The sequence below is a fragment of the Tursiops truncatus genome, chromosome 16 (assembly GCF_011762595.2).
Source record: "Tursiops truncatus isolate mTurTru1 chromosome 16, mTurTru1.mat.Y, whole genome shotgun sequence".
Taxonomy (NCBI): Eukaryota; Metazoa; Chordata; class Mammalia; order Artiodactyla; family Delphinidae; genus Tursiops; species Tursiops truncatus.
Genome location: NC_047049.1, coordinates 9,383,072 through 9,401,694, shown reverse-complemented (window position 1 = coordinate 9,401,694; position 18,623 = coordinate 9,383,072). Strand labels below are relative to the sequence as shown.

Sequence of the window (18,623 nt, the reverse complement as noted above, 5' to 3'; positions counted from 1 at the left end):
GATACTGTGGCAAAGACACATTCTGACCAAGCTGTGCAGCATCCTTCGATCTTTGGCTCTTCCAGAGCTCTCCGTGGGTATGTGTGCGTGTGCGTGTCTGTGTGTGTGTGCAGGCACACGCTTGTGTGAAGCGGAGCGGGGTTGGGCTTTAAATTAGTACCTGTGGCTGGCCAGTGTAGCCTACCAAACAGCTGCAGGCGTTTTGTAAATGATTTATTGCATATTCTACACATGCTGAAAGAATGCATGATCACCTGTTTTTCGAGTCTGAGCACTTCCACCGACACCCAGCTGCCTTTCCTGCCCTTCGAGAGCGACTCTCATAACTCTGGGCCAGTGAGATACGGACGCTGCTGCCGAGACAGATGCAGTTTTAATCTGCATTCGACACTTGTCTCCACTGCTGACTTAGCACAAAATTCCCTGCAGCCCCTGCTCGTATGTATTTTTGACATTCCCAGTTAAAGCGTAGGAAACAATGTCTGACTGGAAAATCCTCCCCTCCCCTCCCCTCCCCTCCCCATAAATGTCATATTAGCTCCTTCTTCAGTCCCTAGATGTTTTTTTTTTTTTAAATGCATTTTCTTTTTTCTTCTTTTATTTTTATTTCTTTTTTTTAATTTTTTAATTAATTAATTAATTATTTTTGACTGTGTTGGGTCTTCGTTTCTGTGCGAGGGCTTTCTCCAGTTGCGGCGAGCAGGGGCCACTCTTCATCGCGGTGCGCGTGCCTCTCACTGTTGCGGCCTCTCCCGTTGCGGAGCACAGGCTCCAGACGCGCAAGCTCAGTAGTTGTGGCTCACGGGGCTAGTTGCTCCGCGGCATGTGGGATCTTCCCAGACCAGGGCTCGAACCCGTGTCCCCTGCATTGGCAGGCAGATTCCCAACCACTGCGCCACCAGGGAAGCCCCCTAGATGTTTTATCACCTTCTTGGAGAACAAGAAGATCTCAGGACCAGGCATATAGTAGTAGTTCAATAAGTATTTTATGGCTCTTTGTTTTAATCACTTTAAATTTTAAAGTTATAATTTCTAAATTAGTATTAGAAACTTCGTAAGGTATAGAAAAGTATAAAGAAAAGGAGAAGAATCCACAACCACACCAACTAACGATGACTGGTGTTCGTTATGTTAGTGTCGCGTCATCCACTGTCTTCTCCTGTTTACATTCTGAGTCCTTTTTCTCTGCTGCCATCAGAACTCTTTGCAAACATAAATCTTAGTGGCTGGAGTTGTGTGACTTATCACAGTTTACAGAGCAGTAGACATTTACATGATAATGGGTGTTCTGTGCGCTTCGCTCTGGTGGAGGATTTGTTGGGTGGTAGACTTTTAGATTCTTGAGTTGTGCTGTCCAGTTTGGCAGCCACTGGTCACATGTGAATGGAGCTGTGCTGTAAGGGTAAAACACACCCCAGAGGTTGAAGATTTAGTGTGAAGAAAAGAACGCAGGGAATTCCCTGGCGGTCCAGCGGTTAGGACTCTGCGCTTTGAACTCGGATCCCACAAGCCGTGCAGTGCGGCCAAAAAAAAAGAATACAAAATACATCGTTAATAATTTTTATATTGTTATATGTTAAAATGATAATATTTAGGATGTTCTTGGTTAGAATATGTTACTGAAATTAATTTCACCTTTTTTTCTTGTTTTTAATGCGGCTGTCAACCTTTTAAAATTACCTATGTAGCTTTTGCATTCCGGGCTTGCATTTGTGGCCCATGGTCTACTTCTATTTAGATCACTGGGCTCCAGAACCTGCTTTGCCCTGGTCCTTGAAGGAAATGAGGATGGAAAAGGGCTGACCTTTCCTGTGCTTTGGGTTCTTAGGAAAAAGGGCTGCCACTCTCCCATTGGCTAAGGATTTCCAGAAAGAATTCTGAATGGACCCTCCCCTCCAGCTTGCCAGGCGGGGTGACCTCTGTCTCTTAGTAGACAGTCAAAGGTCTCTGGAAGGTATAGACCAGCTCTGTCCAGTAGAAATAGAACATAACATAGCACAGGGAGATCAGCTCGGTGCGTTGTGACCACCTAGAGGGGTGGGATAGGGAGGGTGGGAGGGAGGCGCAAGAGGGAGGAGATATGGGGATATATGTATAGCTGATTCACTTTGCTATACAGCAGAAACTAACACACCATTGTAAAGCAATTATGCTCCAATAAAGACGTTAAAAAAAAAGAAATGGAACGTAAGCCATAAATGCAATGCTAAATTTTCTAGTAGCCACACGCAAAACTAAATAGAAACAGGTAAAATTAATTTCAATAATACATTGTATGTAACCCAGTGTAACCCAAATATTATCATTTCAACATGCAATCAATATATAAATTATTAATCTGATATCCTACATTCTTGCTTTCATATGAAGTCTTTGCAACCTGGGCTGTATTTTGTACCCACAGTGCATCTCAGTTTGGACGGGCCACACTCCAAGCCCTCAACAGTTCCACATGGTGAGTAGCTGCCCCCTGGAGCACCCCAGCTCCTCACAGAGCTCTCACAGCTATCGAATGATCCAGAAGGCCAAGACTTCCCACGGTGACCCTCATGTCTCAGCCCGGCAACTCCATTCCTACTGTAACACAAACGTAGGGAATGCTTTGTCTTGGGGGTAGGCTCAGTAGCTCCAGTGGACCTTTCACCAGGAGGGAGCTGTGCCGTGGACCTGGGCAGGCCTCAGAGAAAGTCCGGCCAAGGTCAGAAGTGCACGTCCTGGGAACAGGAGGTGTTGCACGTGAAGGTGAATTTTGGCAGCGGTCTGGGGGAGGTTGGGTGGCCACACTGAGGCAGACACTGCTAGAAGCTAGGGTGGTGGTGAAGTTTGGATTCACACCCAGCTGTGCACCTTACAGGTTACGTACCTAACCTCGGTTTGCCAATCTGTAGAATGGGGAGGTCACAACTATACTTGCCTCGCTGAGTTGCAGTAAGGGCTGAGATATCTGATCAAATGCAATTCCAGTGCATTCCAACCCCTGGCAGGGGTTAGGTATCCTATTACAGTTCTGTGGCACGGGCTTTTCTCCTGCAGTGAACTGAGCGGTAACTGTTCGTCTTCTTGAGGTTGAGGTTCCAGCCCAGCCATCTTTCTTTTCCAGGGCTGACTTCCTTGTCTGCTAAAATGTCTTCACGGCTGAAGAGAGCGAACTCTTTCTTACCCCCTACTGGGTAGCCCACAGCGATCTGCTTCAAGTTAAAAAATTTGGAGATCTTGTTCTATTGTAAAACTTTATGTGTATCTTTTATTGTATACCATATCGTATTGTATTTCAACATAAAAATAATGCTTTGAGTTGCCACGAGAAGAGCAAAGCAAGTCAAAACCATGTTTTCTACTCTCTTGGTTATCAGGTGACGTGCTTCTGTTGAATCTATTGAATTTTGAGATTCTGCTAACTTGAATGGGGCTGATATCACAGATCAAATTCAATATCTAAGAAATGTCTCTTTTCTGTCTTGGTGACAGGATAGTTTAATAACCCAATCTCATATCCAGGTAGATGCCGGGAGCACAAATATTTTGCTGCTTAGTTTCCCATCTTTTGACGTCAAATTGGCCCTGCTGGTGGATGTGCCGTGGGTATCTTGTGGCTTTGCTCACCTCCACCCAAGGGGTACATGTACACCCAACTCTAAGAAATAGGAGTCTGTTGACAGATGGCTTGGCTGTGGATTTCTATATACAACGACTGTCTTCCGTGGATGGAAAGTCTAGAATTTGGCATTTTGCTTTCACACCACTGATGATCAGATGTGTAGTTCTGAATCCATCGTGGACATCACGAAGTTTGTTTTTGCTGAATATTTATTTAAAGGGGTCTCTTTTTTTTTCCATTTGGGGAAATGGTTGGAAAGGTATCGTTTTCCATTACTAGTGCATTTGAGAGAATTAAATTATTCCCAGGTGCTTTGGGTCTTTGCGTACACCTAGGCTAAACCACAAAGGGCAGTTGGGTTGAGGCGTTGAGGGGTAGAAGGAGGAAGCAGCGAGGGGCAGCCGGCATCTTGTCCCGGAAGCCCCGGCTGGACTTAAAGGCAGGGCTGGAGCGACTTCCTGCCCTTCCTCCCACTGGATCTGTTTCTTCCTTCTCTCTCCTCCTCTTTCTAAAATTACCAGCTGTGACACCATGTTTTTGAGTTTCAGAATAAAGTTTTGAGGAGGGCTACAGCTGTATGAATTAAGGAAAAGAAAAGAAGCTACCAAGCCTAGGTCTTTTAGCAGATAAAGCCAGGATGACAGATCTCCGTCCCCACCCCCATCCTTCTGGGTTCGATTTTCGGTTACATTGCTTGGATTATTTTAAACTTCCTTTTGAGAAGTATTGGGCTATTACAGGGCTATTACAGAGCTACAATGCTGACACTTCTTTCCCTCGGAGCAATTTTCTTCCCAAAAGGGAGACAATGGAGTAAGATGGAGGGTTTATATCCCAGAGACCTCTTACTGGCTGGGTGATGCCTTGGAGAAGCTGCTTAACTTTTCAATCCTGTTTCCATATCTATAAAATGGGAAAAATAATACTTCCTTGTTAGGGTTGGAATTAAGATTAAAATGGAATGTTTCCAAAGCCACCTAGTATAATGCCTGATATATGGTAAGTGTAAAATACAAATGGTAACCACTATTATCATTTTAAACATCTTTATTCAAAAACATCCTGGGAATTAAGCAAACAAAGAAAATACCCAAGGTCTCCAAATGATATAGTAACAGACCCCACAGGAATGGGAGACATGAGGCTGGACGAGTCTTTCTCCAGCCGGTTGACCTCTCTACGCCTCTGCTTCCGTCATACGCGAGCTCTGCTAACCCTGCTCGGCTCACAGGAGCTTGTTACGTGGTTCAAAAGTACCTCAGGACTAACGACTCTACAGATGACGCGGATTCACATTACGAGCCACAGCTTCAATCATTGTGAACCATCGTATTGTAAAAGTCAAAGGACCTTTAAAAATGTGGGCTTTATGTTCTGAAGCTTTTGTGTTCCACAATTAAAACACATTTTTTTAGAGGTGAATCTGTCCTTGGGAATAATGCCAAGTCACTCTGGAAAGCTGGATGGTGAGGCAGCCACACCAAAGGGGGCAGCCGCCCTGAAGGCAAGGGGCTGGTTCCCTCCCTCCAGGTGCCTGTGACGGGAACGCCACTACTTTGGTCTAGCCCTTCTGGGTTTCTGAGCCCCTCAGCCCTGAGGCCTCTGCTATGCCAAATCTGGATCTGATGCAGGAAGAGCCACTTAAGAATCCCAGGCCAGTTTCAGGGCAAGGTGGTGATTTTCCAAATGAATGTGTCCAAACTCATCCGCTTCTCTTCCTGGAACCTCTCATTACCGCCACTGTTTTAGACCAGGATGCAGGTTCGTTTCAGTAGGTGTGACTGAGAAATGGGTATTTTAGACTCTAGCTGGATATCTGGAAGGAAACTTGGGCGCATTCTTGTCGAGACTCGGAATAGGGATGGGACGAGGGAGCTACCTGACAGCAGAACCAGAATCAGAATCTGGCCCCTGACGATATGCTTCCCCTTGATGCCTGAGCTGAACCGAGGACCTGCCCCAGGGCATGGAGCCATTCTTCCCCGCCACACCGCCCCAAACCTGCTTCTGGGCTTTAGAGAGAAGACTGTCGAATTGAGTTCTATTGTGTGAGACCAGCATAGGCCTGGAGGTCTACAGATAAGTTCCAGGCCGAGTTCTAGTTCTGTGTGACCTTGGGGGCATCACCTTTGATGAAACTGTTTGCCCACCTGTAAAGTGGGGGTATATACTACCTAGGATTAAACGAGCCACTTTATTTAGAGTGCCCAACACAAAGTAAGTCCTCAGTGTAAGTTCCCTTTCACTTATTCCTCCTTCTGGGCCAAAGTACGCCCACATCTAGCATCTTATTTCCACCGCACCTTAACCCTTAGTAGGTACCACTTGTGTGCCCCTTGTGCAAAGGAGGAAGGGGAGGCTGGGACAGGTGACATGGCTTGCTCAAGACCAGTGGTTTAATGAGAGTTAGGGCTAGGGCTGGAACCTCTCTTCTGGAGAATGCTTCAGACATCAAATCCATGTTTGGATCCCTGATCAGTAACTTACTAGCCAGAAGGAATCTTGGGGAGGTTATCCTCTAAGACATTCTGTCCACCGGAGCTTTCTACGATGATGGAAATGTTCTATATCTCCGCTATCCAGTATGGCAGCCACTAGCCACGTGTGGCTACTACACACCTGAAAAGAGGCCACTCGAAAATCTGGGGCCGGTTTCAGGGTGATGTGGTTTAGGGTTAGGGAGGAACTGAACTGTGAATTTTATTTAACTTTGATTCATTAAAACTGAAAATGAAATAGCCACGTGGGGTAGCGGGCTCTGCATGGGACAGCCCAACCTGAAGACATAGTTCCTTCATGTGTACATAAGAGGTGAACCGTGCCCGTCAGCAGCATGGATTCCGAGAGGTTCTGTGTGAAGCCCTTGCAGAGCTCAGATGCCTGGTGGTGCTCAGTGAGCGCTGGGTTCCTCCTGGCCACCCCTTGACTCTGCCAGTGGGCAAGTCAGGCAGCTGTGCCTGCAGAGCGGAGACTGGGCTGTATTCGTGGCACAAGCGCCTGGCGACACGGATCAGCAGAAGGCGTCTCTGGCACCTGAACCAAGGATGTTCACCACCGGGCCGACCGGAGGCCTTGGCTAAGCCAGTGCAACCTCACACACAGGCCTGGTAAGGAGGCCCAGGTAACCTGGTCAACTGGCTCCAAACACTTAATCTAGAGCTCTCTGTGCCTACCCATCCGCACTGGCCACACCTGCAAGGGTGCCCATCTGGGCTGGGAGGGAGCTGACATGGGTCCACAGCAGAGAAGTGTTTGCCAATTGCCGTCTCTGTACCGATCTTGTCCCAAGAAACTGGCAGGGTGGGAAAGAAGCTTACTGTGGGGTGTGCAAGGTCAGAGGCCGCAGCTAACTGCATCTCGGCCTCCCCTTTCTTCTCAAGCATGTTAAGTCGTCAGGTGTTAAATATTTTAGCAGCCTGCTGAATCAGAGGTAGACCGTGCAAGTGTTTCTTTGTTTCCAGGGAAGGCACTGTAAGGGGTCTGATTACTGAGACTTTTAATGCCTTTTCCTTTTGTAAGGTGGTCAGAGGGTGTCTGGGAAGAAAAACCTCAGGGGAGGGGTGCACCTGTGCCCTGGGAGTGGGCAGGGTGTGCAGAGAGAGGACCGCAGTGTGCAGCGGACACGGTCAGCACTGAGTCCTCAGGCCAGGAGCACCCGTAGGTGGAGGGAAGCAGGGCCCCGAGACATGGGCATGGAGGACGGGGGGGGGAGGACGTGAGGCTGAGGGTGAAATCAGGCTGGAGGGAGGGGAGCGTTAGGTCCTGGAGTTCAAATCCTGATCGCCCGCTCTTGGGCCTTGTTGGGTGATTGGGTCACTTCTCCAAGCCTCAGCTTCTTCACGGATAGATGGCCAATGATGTCTCCTGGGGCTTAAAGGAAGGTTAAAGGTGATTCGAGGAGGCAAGATACAGAGTACCCTGCACAAGCCAGCTTCCCATAGCCAGGAGCTGTGACGGCAGAGCTGTAGACAAGGTCCCTGAGCTGCGGGGCCTCCTAAAGGCAGCTCCATCCCCATAGCGGGCTCAGGCCCCCAGCAGGTGTGCAGCCAGGCCAGGTGCTTAGAAGGCAAGCCAAGGTCTCCCCCTTAGGGAGGAGCTAGGACACTGGGCACCCCTCTTCCCTTGGATAGAGGGCTGGGGTGAATCGGCAGGTGGGCAGTCGGTGGGCAGACACTGCGGGGGAGTGACGCGTGCGGTTTGCTGACTCCCAGCCCGGTGCTCGGCACCCTCCCTCCGGAGGGATCAGGTGGTTCACTGGTTCCCGCCACTCACTGTGCGCCTTCACGCCTTTGCCAAGCGACTGCACTTCCTTCCCCTCCCTGCGCCGCAGTGTCCTCTGACGCTAGATCAGGAGGTGGGTGTCATGAGCCTGAATTCCCCGTCTAGAAATGTTTGGTGGGACACATGGTGATGGTCACCTCTATAGAAAGTGGGTGTCGGCCTCTGGCCAAGAGAAGAAGTCAGGATCTTGTTTCTTTGGGAAGGTCAGACTTGCAGATGCGGCTCTCGGTTACCCAGCACCCGATACTCTGCGTGGCACACAGTGGGCGCTCCGTGAGCCTTTGCTGAATAATTCATCTCAACTCACTATCTGTTGGAGGCTTTCTGTCTGGGAAAACCAGATCAGGTGGTACTCCGGGAGGCAGATGGACAGGTCTAACTTCTGAATCTGCCATTAGACTCTCCAACCTCAAGCAAATTCCTTAGCTACTCTAAGCCTCAGTTTCCTCACCTGTAAAATGTGTATAATGCTACACTACAGACAGATATTAGGGAGATCACATAAAAGTAATGTGTGTTAAAAGCCTAGCCGAGTGCCTGTCTGGCATGCAGTAAGGACTTAATCAGGGGTAATTTTTGTTATTACTGCTGTTTTTACTACTATCATCATTTGTGCTTTTTTATTTTTTACATCTTTATTGGAGTATAATTGCTTTACAATGGTGTGTTAGTTTCTGCTTTATAACAAAGTGAATCAGTTATACATATACGTATGTTCCCATATCTCTTCCCTCTTGCGTCTCCCTCCCTCCCACCCTCCCTATCCCACCCCTCTAGGTGGTCACAAAGCACCGAGCTGATCTCCCTGTGCTATGCGGCCGCTTCCCACTAGCTATCTATTTTATGTTTGGTAGTGTATATATGTCCATGCCACTCTCTCACTTTGTCACAGCTAGACACAGACCTACTAAAGAATGGACTTGAGGATATGGGGAGGGGGAAGGGTAAACATTTGTGCTTTGACACAAGGACTCCTGGAAATTTGCTGAAGTTCATTTGCATCTCCCCTGGATTCTTTGGAAGGTGTCATGACCCATTAAAGCTACCTCTCGAACTGTGGCTGACATCCTCCCCACTGGAGTGGCCCTCAGTGTTGCAACATTGTATTTGATGCAAGGTCAAGCCATCAGGCACACGTGGGGAATGCCTTCTCTCCCTAGGGGAAGCTAGGGCTTTGTGGTTAACCTCTTGCCAAGAATGGCTGCAAAGAGGCTGAAACCTAACATTTGTGGCAGGGATGGAGCGCCTGTGTGGGTGAGCCCAGCGGAGGCTGCACCAGCTGAACGCAAGCTCTGAGCGTGTCTTATGGGTCAAACTGCCCGACTACTTAGTACGACGTTTTGAGCTGCTGGCCCATCCCAGACTCCTAGAGGAAGGGGCAGGGATGAAAGTTGTCTGGCCGCCTGACTTCCAGATGCTGCAGCACAGGAGCTGGGGAAGGAGACCCCCTCCTGGCAGGTGACCAAGCGGCTGGTATTTCAGTGGGCGTGGCCAGAGTTGTCAGAAAGTGAGGATTTGGATGAGGGGAGAGTGCCAAGCTTGGGCTTGAGGTCTCAGTTTAGGCCAGACTGCCTTTCAGGGCCACCTTTGAAGGATGTCTGGGGCACAGTCCCTGGCTCCTGAGGCCTGGCTGCGGGGATGCTCATCCTTTGAGACAGGTACCACCCATGCCTGGCTCAGGCATTCGTAGTCCTGAAACAACTGAACCAGAGGGATCTTCAGGCTCCTCATTTTACAGGTGAGAAACTTGAGACCTCGAGAGGGTGTGTGACTTCCGGAAGGCCACGCAGCTTGTCAGGGGGCCACTGGTCTGACTCGTATTGAATGCAGTCCTTCTGGCCTCGAGACCAGTGCTCTTTCCAACAAATCCGCTGCCATTCTAGAGAGCAGGCATCACCTTTCCTGTACACAGCAAGCACCCCAGGTGGGCCTGGTATGAACTGGCGTTATAGATTGTTTTCTGGAGGTGGTGGTAGTGGTCTAAAGTAATCTTGTCCTTGGGTTGTATCCAAGAAAGTTGCATATGCAGGCTTCCTCCAGCTATTTTGTGAAATGAGTTAAACTGCAGCCTCTGCACTCTGCTGACCCTGGCTTTCCTTTGATTGTGGCCAGTACCATTTGCAGTAGGATTGCAGGAAAACCATTATGAGGAGCTGGTTGGACAAGAGCTGCAGATTCTCTAATTCACCAGGATTTGGGGAGTGTGCAGATACTGGTGGGGAGGGAAGTCTGATTAGAGTTAACTCGGAGAAGGTTCTGCTGAAACTTGAGTTCACCTCCTTCCAGCCCAGTGTGTCTATGTGAGCGGTTTGCTGAGGAAACCCTCAGACGATGCTGCAGTCTGTTTCAGGTTTCTTTACAAACAGCTGGGCCATGAATCCTTGGGAGATAAAACACTCTTGATGATCACTGCAGGGTCTAGTCTTGCTTTTGCACGAAGATGGGAAGCTTATGTTAGAAACCACCAGGCTCCCTGTTGAGTCGCTGTTTGTACCTGTTCTGTGGTTCGTATTTGATCTTCAGTGGAGAGAAATTATTCTGTAGAAACGGCCTCACCCGGGAGCGGCGGCATTTTTGCTTTTCAGAACCCTCCTTTGCATTTTGCACTCGGGAGCTATGACTGACCCCAATGGGACAGTGTTACAATTCCCTGCTTCTTCCTGGGAGTCCTGAAAAGCCACTGGCTCACAAGTCTAACGAAGGGCATTCTATGTCTTCTCTTCTAAATTCCTTTTCCTCTGGTGTAAGAACTGGAGAAATGTGTAAAGGCAGAGGCAGGCCCAGACTTTAAAGGCATGAGCAGAAGGAACTCGAGCATGGCTGAGAGAGGCTGGCCAGACTCAGACACCCTTGACCTTGGGTGACCCCTCTGCCTGCCTTGCCGCGCCCCCTACTTCTCCACCCTCTGGGGAACCGCACTCTGGTTCATGAGACCATAGAGGCTCAGGCGAATGTAGTGACTGTGAAGCCTTCTCAACCCTCCAGCTCCCCGGGAGCACCCCCGCCCCCGGCCCTGCCCAAGAATCGAGAGTTCTTTCTGTTACCTGACCACAATTTTAAGACAGAAGCAAATGCATTATAGTTTGTATAGGATTTCACACTTTGCAGAAGAGGTTGGGTGTTTTCAGCTGGACAGATCTGGGTTCAAATTTGTCACTTATTCACTGTAGGACATCGGTCCAATTACTTGCTTGCTTGAGGCCTCAGTTTCCTCATCTGTAAAGTGTGTATGAAGTCAGCACCTACCTCCGGAGGACTGTGTGATAGTGTGAGGGAGGTGCTAGCTCAGGGCTGGCACAGGCAAGCACCCAAAATACGTCTGTCTCCGTTTGAGGGCGAGGCCTCTGACGGCAGGGTCTGCGCTGGTCCTAGTCTTCAGCACAATGGGCTACACATAGTAGGTCCTCAACAAATGTTTGTAGGTTGATTGTGCGTTGTCTAGCGGATAGAGGGTGGGTCTGTTTGGTGCTTCCCTCAAAAGAGAAATACAAATCTACTGGCCAGGTTAGTTCAATAACACAATAACAAAATCATTGTAGTTGTACATCATACATTCATTCATGTATTCATTCACTCAGACTGAGGGCCTCCTACATAAAGGTCAAGCTAGGGGCTCTAGGCAGGGTTTCCGATCCTCAACACTACTGGCATTTTGGGCTGGGTAATTGTTGGGGACAGCTGTCCCGCACATAGTAGGATGGATGCCAGTAGCATCCCCCAAGTCATGACAATCAAAAATGCCCCCAGATACTGCCAAACGTCCCCTGGTGGGCAAAACTGCCCCTGGAGAGCCACTGCTCTAGGGCTGTGCTACTCAAGGTGTGGTTCTCTAGACCAGCAGCCTTGGCATCACCTGGGAGCCTGTTAGACTGTGGTTGTTTCATCAAGTACTTTATTTTCCACCATCGTGTCAGATGGGACACAGACGTCTGACTCTGACTCCTCGAGAACACTGTTTTTCTGTTCAGGAAGAGGGTACAGCCAGCGGAGCTTGCTTTGTATTTGGTCAGACTTACTTAAAATTAGGACGAGGTCAAGATCAAATACAGGTTCAGCCGAGTACACGTTCAAGCGAGGCGGGCCCTTGTGTGAAGAAGGCTTTGTGTGCACTCAAGGAAAATTCCAAGGCCGCGGCTAGAAACCCTGGAGGAGACTCCGAAGTCACGGGACTGCCCCATGCATTTTCTGTGTGTATTTTGGGTTCAGGCTGACATTTCATCTTAGCGTGGGTGGAGGCAATGGCTGAATATTTTGAAGGCCTGAACCCTGCCTACCAGTATTTCTCTTTGCCCTTACAACTACATTTTGCTGGGTTGCAATTCAGGAACGTACCTCCCTGCTTGGACAGCCATTCATGGAATGTGAGAACTTAGCTCAGAAGCCCAAAGCAGTGATTCCTTCTAAAAAAAAAAAAAAAATCCCCAGAAGTCACTAGCGAAGTGGATCTTATTAGTGTGAGAGCTGAACTCACATGCTAGAGGCGGGCACTGGTCCTGGGTTCCTCATGGCATATTCTTCTGCTGATGTGTTCAGGGTATATAAAAATAAGCTGAAGTTAGCCCTTTGTCACTGTGGACCGGTTAGGAGTTTGGGTTCGTAGACACGCAGCCTGTGTGTGCACCTGCCTCTGCTTGGTTGGTGGGACCCTGGGTAAGGGGTTTCACCACTCCAAGTCTGTTTTCTCCTTTGTCTGCTAAGGACAACAGCAGTGCCCACCGCATAGGCTCATGTGAGGATTAAGTCAGAGGAGGGATGGAAGCCACTTAGCAGAGTGCTGGCTCTGCAGCAAATGCTCACAAATGTTAGCTAATATTAGAGTGGTCATTTAAAAAAGTTTTTTGTTTTTTGGTTTTTTTTGCGGTACGCGGGCCTCTCACTGTTGTGGCCTCTCCCGTAGCGGAGCACAGGCTCCGGACGCGCAGGCTCAGCGGCCATGGCTCACGGGCCCAGCCGCTCCGCGGCATGTGGGATCTTCCCGGACCGGGGCACGGACCCGCGTTCCCTGCATCGGCAGGCGGCCTCTCAACCACTGCGCCACCAGGGAAGCCCTAAAAAAGTTTTTAAATTTCCTTTTGGTTTTCCTGATCTGATAATTAAGTGGGGACAGCAGAGTGCAGGCTGTCTTATGGGTGGTATTTTGCCACCCTTCATAGCTGGCAGATGACAGGATAATCTTCTAGGCAAAAATGCCCTATCGGCTCGGGTTTCTGGGGGTTGGGTGAAGCCCTGAGACGCCGCCACATTGGAGAAGAAGGGCTTCAGGGAACAGGGAGGTAGGGAGGGCTGGGGAAGGCGGGCCCCGGAGGAGAGACTCCTGCCAGGAGAGCGATGAGCACTGGGCTGAGAGTCAGCACAGCTGTCAGGTGGGCACGGGGAAGGCTTGCTGTCCTGCCCTTGAGCTGACAGTCTAGTTCAAGAGGAAGCACACGAGCATTAAAGAGTTAAAACAGCTCACAGCCCTAATTGTCTTCGCCTCTCATTGGGTAATTAAGGTAGGCGGCCCTTAATACTTACCTAGAAAGTATTCTCCTCGAGGGCAGATGTTTTGTCTCTTCTGTTCACCCCTATCTCCCAGGACCTGGAAGTAGCTAACACATTGTAGGTGCCCAAGAAATACTTGTTGAATGGCTTAGTCATACGCTTCCTTATCACAACCAGTTACTGGTTATACTCAAGAAGAGATTTCATTCCCGCTCCCCAGAACATTCTGTTTCTCTTCTCCACGTCCATTTCCCCTCTTTTTTTGGCTCAGTGTTTCATCAATGTCTACCACCCTGTAACCACTTTCAAGAGTTTTACCCTATCTGTATACCACCGTATTATTATCTACTTATTATTTTTCTTTACAGCGATTCATTTTTATTTCAATATATTACTTTTGTTTTAGGTAATGTCTGTGAAGTTACGGGTTTGATGTGCTAATTAGAACTTCTTCCTCATATGCTTCAAATGTATAACTATTTAAAATACCCTCATATGAGAAACCTTACTATGGTAACACCTCCTTACCCTATAAAAGTCAGCTTAAGTATTCCCTCTTCTGGAAAATCTCCCCATGCCTCTTCCGAGGCTGATTGAAATACTGCTTTTATGTTTCTCTCATGTGGTGGCCATTCCATGAACCATCTGTAGAAGTGGGCAAGGGACCACGAGGCATCTGACATTGCACGGGGCCAGGAATGCAGTAGATACTCAATACGTGATTTTGAAAGACTGAATGAAACCTCTTGGGTCCAGGAGAGTTTGTGCTGTCTGGCCACGTATGGGTGTCCTGGGCGGACGCCCTAGGATTCTCTGAAGACAATGTGCTGTAACCAACCTTCCATTTGGGTGCCCACAAACAAGGCAGATATGTGAACTTCCATGTAGACTCACTTCCGGCAGGGAGCTAGTGTGTTCTTTGTTTAGGGAGAGTTTGACCTCTGTCCTTCGGCATCACACACTCCCTACCAGTTAACCAGCCACCTTGCATGTTTCCAGGCTCTGGCCTCGTTTCCCAGGTTTCTTCACGTATGAAGTTATGGCATTGGCCGTTCAGGGGGGTGCCCATGGTCCAGTGGGGCAGAAGCAAGTCACATAGTTAGAATGAATAGAATTGGATAGAATGAAGGTTCCTTTCAGTCTCCTGAATAACTTCTCCTAATACACCTGCTGTACCCTCGGTTCTTCCCGCTCCGAAGGCCGACAGCACCTGGTGTCTGCTGGTGTTCTTGGTCCCATCCTCCTGCTTCTTGCCCCTCCAGCATGAGTCTGTCTGCCCAGGCAGGGTCCTGTCTTATACACTTTTACACCCGCATGGGCACTTGGAATAGTGGTCAGTGAATATTTGATTAGTTCATGGTTATTTATGTATCAGGCAAATTTGGACACGGGTTTCTCGTTTGGCTTCCCATTTTCATGTGGCTTGCCACCTCTCAGCCAAAGAAAAATATCATTGCCACAACGGAGTGTAAAGGAAGCTGCAAACACAGAACAGAGCAGTACTCGTTGGACAGAGCTGGGGGTGTCTCCTAGGCACTGATTTGCCTTTTGTTTTCCAGGAGACTCCACTGGCAAAGAATCTTTGATTTGCTTTGTGGTTTTAGAGCCTTAGGTCTAGTATGGACCAAATGAAAGCTTCTCAACATCACAGCTGACAGCCTTTTCACGATGCTTTTGGTTGCAAGTAACAGACAACCCAATACAAGAAAACAACAATACTAGGTCCATCATTTCTCCTGGCAGGAAATCCAGAGGCAGGGCACTTCCAAGGTTGAGTAATTCATTAGCCCTTTTCATCTTCCTCTCTACCTGAATTTAGTGTGCTGGTTAATGTTCCCCTTCATTGTTTCAAACTGGCTGCAGAAGCTCTAGGCATCAGGCCCCATATGACAATGTCGAGAGGCAGGAAGACATCTGAAGACACAAGATTTGCAGTCTTGTATCTCCTCTGAAGAGTGAGGAGAATGTCTCCAGAAATACAACAGACTTTCCTTTCCGTTTCATTGGCCAAGGGTGTGTCCCATGACCATACTTAAACTAATTATTTGAACATTAGTAAGTAAGTAAACAGGAGAGGGAACATCACTTTTGGAGGCAACCCATGACTCCTGCCACAAAAGTTCAGATTCAGAGTTTCTCCCAGTGTGGTTTGGAAAGCATCTCCACCAGAATTATCCAGAATATGCTAAAATGCTCATTCCTGAGCCCCTTCCTGACTTCCTGAATCACAATTTCTGGGAACATTTTAAAAATAACCCCCGGGGTCTGACATGCACCAAGTTTTGGACCCATGGTGCTTGTGGTTGTTACCTACTAATATTTACAGGTTGTACATCATCCTTCAGCTGTGCTGCTCCTCTTGAGGGGAGGCTGAGGGAGCGAAGAGAATACAGAGTCAGCCTTCAAAATTCCCTTCCCAGTCCTTGCCTTTTGGAGATTCAAACAGGAATATTAACTGATACAGTGATGATATCTGGGATTTGGTTTAAAATAATCTGAGTAACAAGTGAGAAGTGAGCATGTGAATACAACAGAGTTAGCCATGATCTGATAATATTGAAACTGTTTGATATAATAAAGTTCATTATACTGTTCTCTTCACTTAAGTTTAAAAAAATCTCCCTTCCTGGGCTTCCCTGGTGGCGCAGTGGTTGAGAGTCCGCCTGCCGATGCAGGGGACCCGGGTTTGCGCCCCGGTCCGGGAAGATCCCACATGCCGCAGAGCGGCTGGGCCTGTGAGCCATGGCCACTGAGCCTGCGCGTCCGAAGCCTGTGCTCCGCAACGGGAGAGGCCACAACAGTGAGAGGCCCGCGTACCGCAAAAAAAAAAAAAAAATCTCCCTTTCTGATACCTGCTCTGTCACTATGTAGCCTTTGACCTTGGGTGTGTCAATCTCCTTCTCTGGGTCTCAGATTGGATTCCAGGATTCCAACAGCACAAGTTCTTTTCTATAAAGCAGTGTATTCATGTTTTCTTTTTCTCCTTTTCCCTCCAAATGAACCTTTTCGTGCACAAAATCTTTTGTGGAACCCAAAGATATGACAGATTTCAGTGAAACAGCTCTGGTGACAGGGGCCTCCCAAGTAGCCTTTAAGATAACTCCAGAAACCTAGGACTCTGGAGAAGATCGTTGAACAGCTGTTGCACTGGGGCATTGCTGAAAACACTGACCACATTTCTGCAGGGGCCTTGATCTTGTACTCAGAACCAAGAAATCCTTAGGATGTAAAGATTCTGTCATGGATGCAATTACTAAGGCACATCCCTGCTGCCTGTGATTCAGTCTTCTTCTATAGAGTCCAGGTATCCCAAGACGAAGGGCATAAGCAAGCACGTGTCTGTCCTACTCTGTACCAGTGCAGTCATCCTCTGCATACCTGGAGAATGATTCCAGGACCCCCGTGGATAGGCAAATCCAGGGATGCTCAAGTCCCTTATATGAAATGGTGTAGTATTTGCATATAACCTACACACATTCTCCCATGTATTTTAAATCATCTCTAGATTACTTATAATACCTAATACAACATAAATGTTATGTAAATAGTCGCCTGTGCATAGCAAAATTTAAGTTCTGCTTTTGGGGGCTTTCTGGAATTTTTTTCCTGAATATTTTCGATCCACAGTTGGTTGAATCTGCAGATGCAGAAGACGCAGATGTGGGGGGCCTGCTGTGTCGTATTGTTACTCTTGACCTGGAGCCGGAGGAGACAGGCAATGCACATTTACTATTGCTTCAAGTTTATCATCAGGGCAACTTTTCCAGCTGCGGCCAGGACCAGGGCTGTGTGGGTGGCTGAGACTTTCTGGTATGGATGTATCTTTGTCAGACGTCGGGATTTAAATATCAATCCCTCGTGATGTTGAGAGCCCTTTATTTCATCTTGCAATGAGTGTGTCCTACCCTGGACCACGGCTCTGTCTGAAAGCTAGCTACTGAACATCATTGCGCTGTTCTGATCCTGATGATACCTTGGAGAGGTGCTGGGGTCAGGTCTTTCTCAGCCAGAGTGTTTCTGCTGCAGTGAATGGTCTTAGACTCTGGATACTTTCATAAAATTCTTCAAGGAGGAGATTAAATCACAGTAGTAACCAGATACCTACTGCATTAGTTTCCTATTGCTGCTATGATACATGGCCGCAAAATTCATGGCTTAAGACAATACAGATTTATTTTCTGGGCTTCCCTGGTGGCGCAGTGGTTGAGAGTCCGCCTGCCGATGCAGGGGACATGGGTTCGTGCCCCGGTCCGGAAAGATCCCACATGCCGCAGAGTAGCTGGCCCCGTGAGCCATGGCCGCTGAGCCTGCGCGTCCGGAGCCTGTGCTCCGCAACGGGAGAGGCCACAACAGTGAGAGGCCCACGTGCCGCAAAAAAAAAAAAAAAATTTTCCTACAGTTCTGTAGGTAAAACATCTCACATTGGTCTCAGTGGGCTAAAATCAGTAGGGCTGTGTTCCTTTCTGGAAGCCCTAGGGGAAAACCTATCTCCTTGCTTTTCCAGCTTCTAGAGTCTGCCCACATTTATTGTCTTGTGATGTCCATCCTCCATCTTCAAAGACAGCAACACAGCATCTTCAAATCTCTCTCTGACTCTGCTTCCACTATCAGTTCTTTTTTTCTCTGACTCTCTTCTTCCTCCCTCTTCCACTTATAAGGACCCTTGCGATTATACTGGGCCCACCCGGATAATCCAGGATAATCTCCCTATTTTATGGTCAGATGATTAGCAACCTTAATTCCCCTTTGCCCTATAAATTAATATACTCACGGACATCTTTGTGGACATCCTTGAGGAGGGCATCATTCTCCTGGCCACACCAGTAGGTTTCAAAGCATAGTGGTACCTTCCTGTGTCATGAAGGATATGCCTCCGGCAACTGGGGAGGGGCTATTTCACTTGAAAGGGATGTTATCTCAAAATCCTGTTAGCTCTTTGCCTAACTGGAATGCTCAAGCTTAGGAGGTGGTGGGTGGAGCATTTTTTTTTTTTTTTTTTTTTTTTACCGTGAGTGGGTATGACCTCGGATCAGGGCACAAGGGCACAGAAGACTGGGCATTCCAGTTCTCATGTCACGAACAGCTGATGGTATACATTTGAACAAATTAGCCTATTTGAGTGTCAGTTATCACATTAGTGAAATAGGCACTTTAATACTAAACCCCTGAGCCCATGATAAGCATGTGAAGGAGGAATCTATTTAAATTTCCGTCAGAAATGTGATTCTTAGAAGCATGGTGTTTTTAAAAAAACAGTATTTTA

The 18,623-nt window shown here is 48.1% G+C and overlaps 1 protein-coding gene and 1 long non-coding RNA gene across 18 annotated transcripts in view; both read left to right on the top strand.

Moving 5' to 3' along the window:
- TACC2 (transforming acidic coiled-coil containing protein 2) overlaps positions 1-18,623 on the top strand; it is a 185,395-nt gene that overhangs the window by 48,648 nt on the left and 118,124 nt on the right. Inside the window, exon 6 of one of the 17 annotated variants that reach the window (XM_073793859.1) lies at positions 2,405-2,455. The exons of the other annotated variants lie outside the window; for them this stretch is intronic. Coding sequence (XP_073649960.1) covers positions 2,405-2,455 — 51 coding nt within the window. The remainder of the gene's footprint in view (positions 1-2,404; positions 2,456-18,623) is intronic. 17 annotated transcript variants of the gene reach the window in all.
- On the top strand, positions 2,462-18,133 carry LOC109550710 (uncharacterized). Its single transcript, XR_002177335.2, has 2 exons — positions 2,462-2,742; positions 3,101-18,133. It is a non-coding gene; the product is annotated as an uncharacterized lncRNA (long non-coding RNA).